This window comes from Belonocnema kinseyi, chromosome 1 (assembly GCF_010883055.1).
Source record: "Belonocnema kinseyi isolate 2016_QV_RU_SX_M_011 chromosome 1, B_treatae_v1, whole genome shotgun sequence".
Taxonomy (NCBI): domain Eukaryota; kingdom Metazoa; phylum Arthropoda; class Insecta; order Hymenoptera; family Cynipidae; genus Belonocnema; species Belonocnema kinseyi.
Genome location: NC_046657.1, coordinates 89,277,513 through 89,285,510, shown reverse-complemented (window position 1 = coordinate 89,285,510; position 7,998 = coordinate 89,277,513). Strand labels below are relative to the sequence as shown.

The 7,998-nt window shown below is 34.0% G+C and overlaps 1 protein-coding gene across 6 annotated transcripts in view; it reads left to right on the top strand.

The window, feature by feature from the left end:
* Positions 1-7,998, top strand: part of LOC117168269 (spindle pole body component 110-like) — a 157,032-nt gene that overhangs the window by 68,529 nt on the left and 80,505 nt on the right. For all 6 annotated transcript variants that reach the window (XM_033353789.1, XM_033353783.1, XM_033353797.1 and 3 more), the window contains exons 5-9: positions 4,368-4,541; positions 4,612-4,683; positions 4,758-4,805; positions 4,900-5,040; positions 5,144-5,311. In XM_033353789.1, coding sequence (XP_033209680.1) covers positions 4,368-4,541; positions 4,612-4,683; positions 4,758-4,805; positions 4,900-5,040; positions 5,144-5,311 — 603 coding nt within the window. The remainder of the gene's footprint in view (positions 1-4,367; positions 4,542-4,611; positions 4,684-4,757; positions 4,806-4,899; positions 5,041-5,143; positions 5,312-7,998) is intronic.

Genomic DNA, 7,998 nt, shown 5'->3' with positions numbered 1-7,998 from the left:
ATCAGCTTGGGCTTAACCTGCAAAGAGGTCAAACCTATCCTAACCTAAAAAAAACCTGACCTAACCTAACCTAACTTAACTTCACATAACACAATTAAACTCTTTGTGTTGTCCCGTTGTGTTTGCGGTACCGTTTCATTCAGCTCCGGCTTAACCTGCATAGAGGTTTAACCTATCCTAACCTAACAAAACGGTTCTCAGTCTTAAATTTGTGCTATATTTAATAGGTTAACTCGATCTTAACCTACAAATGAATCTAACTTAACAGAATCTAACGAAATTTTGCTTAACGCAACACAACTTAACTTAAGTGTTCCCGTTGTAACACAATAAAATTCATTTCATTGTACTACAGGTGGTTAAAAACTTAGACGCACATTACTCATTTGAAGAAACTTCGAACTACAAGTAGAATTGACCCCATTTCAATTAACCTGACAATGTTTGTATCAATTAAAATGTAGAACTGTAACTTGAAAATGCAAATGAATAAGAGTTTTATTCAAAATTTTTTTCTCTTTGCTTTTATTGAACTCAAGGGATATATTTATACTATCTTTCCTGTTTACATTTTATCTTGCTTTTTATTGTAATTAAATCGATTTATAGACCTACTTCAGTCTATTTTCTACCTGCTATAACGTGTCCTTTTTTCTTCGAAGGAACGATGCAAAGGGTTACGCTTACGTTTAAGAGCTACATTCGTTTCCCTTTTCAACATCCAGCAAAAATCAGCCATCATGACCTCGTCCCATCTACCCTGATCTCGCTGTTCCATCACTTTTATGTCTTGATGAAAATGTTGCGCTTGCTCTTCGCTGAAATCATCAACATTTTCTGGAAACTTATCCAGTAGTTTCTTATCATTTTCGCAACAATATTCTCGTAGCCTGGAATTTTTTTGTTACCAAGGAAATTTGCGTTTACTGCTTTAAAGCTTTCCCAAGTGTCTATTTCAATTTTCGTCATGTGGCTCACGAAATTAGTATCTCTTGTCAATATTCGAATCTGTGGTCCAACAAAGACTCCTTCTTTCAATTTAGCGTATGAAACATTAGGGAATTTAAGGGATAGATACTTATAGCATTGCCCATCTTTGTCTAACGCATTGACGAATTGCTTCATGAGCCCAAGCTTTATGTGGAGGGGTGGTAGTAAAATTTTTTCTGGATCAACGAGGCTTTGGTTTATGATATTATGTGAACCAAGTTTGAATGAATCTCTTAAAAGCCAATGTTTTTTGCTGTAATGATTGGCTAGATCTCTGCTATTCCACAGGCATATAAAGCATGGCTTTCTCGTGAAACCCGATTGTTGGCCTAATGTCATTGTTATGATTTTGAGACCACCACATATTTGCCATTTGTGATTCGTGTAATTAACTGTGTAATAGGGGTAGGAGCGTAAGTATTCGTATTATGCAGTAAAACAGCCTCAATGCTGCGTTTTGACGAATCAATGAAAAGTCGCCATGCTTCGTCTCTGTACACATTTGTCTTTAAGTGGTTCATTAGTCCGTTAAAGTCAGTGCAGTACACTAAAGACGTCTCTTCGTCTTTAACGAAAAACTTTCTGAATTCTTTTTCCCTGTCGCGATAGAATGAAACTTTTGTCTTTGGCTCTGGAAGATTTCTTCGTTTTAGAAATGAAGCGGCCAATTTAGCGCCGTCTTTCGGTAATCCAAGATCTCCAATCAAATCATTCAATTCTAGTTGCGACACTAATATTGGAACCTTCAATTTCATTTTATGCACGCCATATTCGTCATCTTTTTCGTCATTTTCATCGGAATCATCAGAACTATTTTCTGTTCGATCACTGGTTTCACTATCGTCTCCATGACGTTGACTTTCAACTTCCATTCTATCATCTTCTAAAGCGCTTTAATCAGTCTGGCTTGCATTTTTATTGATTTCAATTGCTCTTGTGACTGTCCACACATTAATGTACGAAATGTTATTCTTATTTTTGGCATTAAACCCTTTGACGGAATTCATGCAAAAGTAGCAGTCCTTCGCAATAACGGGGTTTTTCCATGTGGTTGGTGTAGAGTATTTGCGGTACTTTTCGTTGTTTGAATTTTTTAGACGATACAACATAAGTCTGCTGGAATTGCAAATGACGTGAGGAACCCATTTTGTTTCTTGGTGCAGCAATTTACGGTCAAAACACTTTTCTTAAACTTTTCACTTCCTCGTCGATTGATTTTCGCAAACTGCTCACTTCATATTTACTGCAAATGTAACAGAATGAATCTGAGCTATTCTTGCAGGCATACGATTGAGAAATGCTCGTGGTTTTTTTCCTTGTAGCATGAGACTCTACACCAACCAAGTGATCCATTGATGAAGAGCTACGGTTGCATGATGACGACGTCGGAGAGTCCGCTTTCACACCCTGACCAGACGCCGATACTGGAGTTTTTACCTGCATCGTAATACACTTTTTACCTGTGTCTGCCATACGGCATGAACGCCGTTTACCCAGGGACTCAGCCAATGTGGATCCGTTGCCCACCGTCACCACGTGGAGATGCCCTGGTTACAGACACAGGCGAATAATGCTAGCAACAAGCGGTTACGAAACTCCACACATTTACTGCTATTAATGTCAAAATATGAAAGTACGCAAGAACAGGGTTGCCAGCGTAATCGGTTAGGTTAGGTCAGATTTTGTTAGGTTAGGATAGGTTAAACCTCTATATAGGTTTAGCCGAAGCTGAATGAAACGGTATCGCAAACACAACGGGACAACATAATCAGTTTAATTGTGTTTCTTGAAGTTAGTTTAGGTTAGGCTAGGTTAGACTAGGCTAGGTTAGATTTATTTCTAGGTTAAGCTCGAGTTGACCCATTCGATGTAGCACACATTTGCTACTGGGAAAATATGCTTCCAGAGCTTTACGTGTAGGTCAATAAATTTCTGTTAATTCAGGTTAGGTGAGGTCAGGTTCTGTTGGGTAAAGTTATGTTAAATAAGTTGATATCAGGCAAGGGTTGATCCTTCACAGTTGTCGACATGTTTTTGAAGTGAAAATTTGCATCACTCTCATTATTTTGAAATTAATTTGCCTTAGTGCATGATGTTTCGTCATTTTTTGAGGTTATGGCTCAACCATGACGTGATGGGTGATTTTTGATACCGAATTTGAATTCAGCGCCCCAAAATCCATAGCAATACGTGTGTCTTGTTACCAGATCCGCACACTTTTTTTGTGTCGCTGTGTTATTGATGAAAATGTTTATAATTACTTACTAATCGACAATATTTAGTAAAATTCTTATACACATTTTCAGCATTTTAAGTTAAGAGAAAATATTTTTCTGTGATTAAGCAGTGCGAAGAAGTATTGATTTATATATAAATAATTAATGACAATTAGGTTGAATCTTGAAGTAAATATTTTTGTTAATTAAGTGCGCATTCAGTCATTAAGATGAAAAATGAGTTTAATTAACCTGAGTAAAAAATAATTTTTACTTTACTTTTATGAAGTTAGAACATTTTAGGCTCAAAAGATTCAATGTAGGGTTATTATTGCAGTGGAGGTTACTCAACGTCGAAGTAGGATCTTGAGTTTTAAAAATATAGGCTCTAAAGATTCAAAGTAGCTTCAGAAAGGAGTTACAGCCTTAGAGTAGGCTCTAATGTTTCATTCTCTAGGAGTTAAAAGTTCAAAGCAGAGGCTATAAGTTTAAATAGTGTCAAAGCAAGTTCTAATAAGTTTAAAAAATTTGTTGACTGATCAGGCTAGTACATCTTCAGGCTCGTTTTCAGTTTAAAAAAGTATTTTCTTGGTTTATCCTAATAAAAATATTGCTTGTTAAAATAAAAATAAAAAACAAAGTTGTATCCCATAGCAATATTTTTGTTCTTTACTAAAAATATATATACAAAGTTTCAGGCTTTCTTAACAATTTGAGCAAAATTGAGGTGTAATACCAGTGGGCACAAAATTTGGCCACGTCTGTACGACATCGTTATGATATATTCACGACAACTTTACGACATCCTATGTCCATTTCGTTACGGTACCTTTACGATGTCGTAAAGACAACATTAGATCATACGACGTCTTTATGATATCGTAAGGACACCTTAAGGAGATGGACATAAGATGTCGTCAAGGTGTCCTAAAAATGTCGCAACGATGTCGTAAAGACGTCGACAAATTTTGTGCCTACTGGGATGCGTATACTGCCGTGCTGATTTATTCAAACGAGTTTGCTCCCTTCAAAATCTTTTGCCGCATTCTTTTTAATAAAAAAGTTTAAAATGTAAAGATTTCCTCGCATATTTACACAAATCAGCACACTGCTCTAAGACATTAAACAATTAAATTTTTTTAAATAAAAATATATTTGTAGATTAGTTCAGCAACACCCAATTCGACTGTGAGAGATGAAAAATCTTTCTGCTCAGTAAATTCAGGATTTGATACTACAGAATCATCTGAAAGCGAGAGTGAAAGTAGATCAGCTTATGAATCTCAAATCATTGAAAAGGAGTCTAAGATAATCGCTCTCGAGAATGAAGTTCAAGTACATACATTATTATACTTACGTGAATATTTTTTATTGAAATTGTATGACGTTAAAATTAAAATTGCAGGTAAAAAATGCAGAATTAGAAGAACGCGAAGAGAAAATTAAAGACATGAGAATGTCTGTAAGAAGTATAAAAGTAAGATTTAAGTTCAAATGTTTTTATTTTTTCGGTTTTTTCCTTTTTTAGCACTTAATATTATCTTTTTCTAGGACGTGTTAGATCAGAAATGTCACGAAGTGGAAGACTTAAGAACTAAAGTATATATTTATAAATAAGCTATTTTATTTAACTTTCTACTACAAAGTAAATTTGTGATAAAAATATTTAAAAAAATATCTTTTTGGGTTGAAGGTACATGTGTTAAAATTTGAAAAAAGGAAACTGCAGGATTCTCTCGATAACGAATCTCGTGTTTCCGATGCTCAGTTGGATGAATTAAACAGGCTACGATTTAGAATCGATCAAGAAGTAGACATAAAACTTAATTTATCTGTGGGTGAAACGAGTGATCACTCCTTGTTAAGAATCTCTTTATGTTTATTTTGCTAAAGACATATTTTACAGAAAATATTTTTAATTTTTATGCATTTTTTAGAAACAACTAGAACAAATAAAGAGAGAACGAGATGGATATGCAAGAAAAGTAGATATGTTACAACAGCAAGAAAAAGAAAAAAATAGAATTCTTGCTCATAATGAAGAAGAAATAGAAGAATTATTTCAATCCTGGCAGAATTCAACAAAAGAGCACGAAAAATACAAGGTAATTTCTTATTTATAAAATATCTAATTTTTTCAAAATTATAATGTTTAAATTTAGACTTTTTCCTACGCGAAAATCTTAAAAAAATTGTATTTGATTTACATAAGTTTCTTCTGGTGGTGTCTGGATCGATCATTGGTAAACGATCGTGGTCGTAGTCTTAGGAGGCTACATCTCTGCTAATTTCCAAAAAAACAAAAACAATTTTTTGGTACAAAGTGCTTTGTTAGATTGACTCGGAGACACATATTCTGGATTACTTCAATCAGGAATTTAGAAGCTTATCTGCTACTTTGTTTGATCGACTTCAACCGGACCGGACGTAATTTCTTCGCTGCCCCTCCCCAGTTAAAAATTAATTTAGCAACAATTTCGTTAAACCGTTGTCTTTTGTAGTTATATATTCATCTTCTTAGCGACTGATTGGCCTGTTTGGTTGAAAATTCATTTCTCTGATTGAAAAGTTAGTTATTACATTGAAAATTTCCTTAAAGATTCAAAATGTGATTGAAAAAATCATATATTTGATTGAAAATTAATCTTTTTGTTTGTAAATTTATTTCTTTGATTGAAAATCAGTTTTCTTAATTGAAAAGCAATTTTAGCAATTTAATATTTAACTATTACAATTTTATGGCCATGTAGTTTTGGTTAAAAATTCATTTTGATTTGGTTAAGAATTAATTCTTTTAGTTACAAATTATTTCTTTATTTACAAATTTATTTATCGTATCACTCTCAACATTTGTTAATTGTATCATAATTGCAGAAAAGAATAACCTTTTAGAATCTACAGAAACGAAAATGATTTAAACGAATGAAAATTTGTTTGAAAATTGCTAAATAACCTTAAGGAAAAATATAACTTTAAACATCCGGCAATTATGTCATTAATTAAAGAAAAGAAAAAAAAATGTACGCTTTGTATAAGATAAATAATTTGAACAAACAAAATTCGTTTAAATGATTACCAAATTTCTGCGTTTGTCATGTGGTACTGCGAGGTTGTGGATACCATGCGGATATACAGTCATCTACGGCACTTCTCGTTTCGCAATTTCCCTTTCGCTCGTTTGCCCTCACTCCTTGCTTCATCTCACCCTCACACATAGGCGACCGGCTAAGCCTATTACGCCGAACGCGGCGTGGCTCGCGCGTATCACAGGAGAGAAGGTTATCTGATACTTTTTGTTCGCTTCCCCAAAACCCCCGAAAATAAGAAGTGTCGTAAAGTCTATCGTAAATGAGAGTTTTGGTGGGCATATAAGCATGAGAGGATAAAAGTGAGAGCGGATATAAACGCGGCTCCAGTGTTCTTCAAACAGATCTCTCGAGTGTTCCCGACAGGGATCTCGCCGCAGCGACCGGCTAAAGTGAGAGTTCTCGTGACTACCTGATACTTACTGAGACTAATTAAGGGACTACGAAATAGAATTCAGAGATTCCTACTAATCGCTATGGGGTCTTCCGCAAGTACGGGAGTCACATGAAATCACAGTGACCAGCAACTAGAGCAGATTACAACCAACTATATCTGATTTCGGCCGAGTGCTTTGAATGCTTGGGCGACCTGCTCACCGCAGCCCCTCAGGTACCTTTTTATTGGTTGAAAATGAATTATTTTAACTTCAAACGTTATCTTTTTGAGTATGTTTTAGTTTTCAAAAATAATTATTTCAATTTAAATAAAGCAATGCAAATATTGAGAAATGGTGATTTTTCACCAATTTTAAAAATACAACTTTTGTTTGATATTTGACAATAAGGATACTTTTGCTTATGTCAAGTACAAATTTTAATTCTACTAAATATGTCTGGATTTGGTTTAACACTAAAATTTTATGTAAGTAAATTAAAAATTTTTTTCAGTTTTATTATGCACACAAATGTTATATTCCTTATCACTGCTCTTCCACTGAAACTTAATTCTTGATAATTATGTGTATGAATATGGCAACGTTATTTCCCGCCAGTTTTTCAAATTAACTAACCGGCAAGATTTTCGAAACGGACCTATTTTTTAAGAAGGATTTTACGAGTTTGTAATGCGTTTTGAAGTCATGGTACTTTTTTCGTAACAAAAAATAGTAAAAAATCTCAGATTTACGACAATTTGATTAAATATTGATACTGGCGTATACATGGAAAAAATTAGTTTTTGAAATTTTAAAGAACCAAGTCAACCACTCTAGGATAGGCCCAAACATATATCACAAATTGGAAGTATCGCCGTTAGAAACTTTGATTGATGCATATTTAAAAAGTAGGAAGAATGCTAGAAATTACATAGGCCTTTCAATGAAAATGTTAAGAACAGAGGAATAGAGTTCTTGAAACACTCATATAATAATGCTTTAAAGCCAGTCACTGAAACTTTGAATGCCTGTCCCAATGTCCCATTATTAAAGTTTGATAGAGTGAATCTATTAAAATTTTCGATGACTCCTAATGAGTCTTTAGAAGACACAGCATTGTCAATGAAAAAATTATTTCAAGATTTCATTTGATAATGTTATTGTTATTCACTTAGACTTATGCTTTTATTATATTTATCTTTAAAGAACACACGAACACTGCGCACGAATGCATATACGAGGGTAGTTCAATAAGTCCTTAGAATGAAGTATAAAAACAATTTTTTTTGGGTAAATTTTTTTTTTATTTTTCAACATAATCTCCTTGGAGCT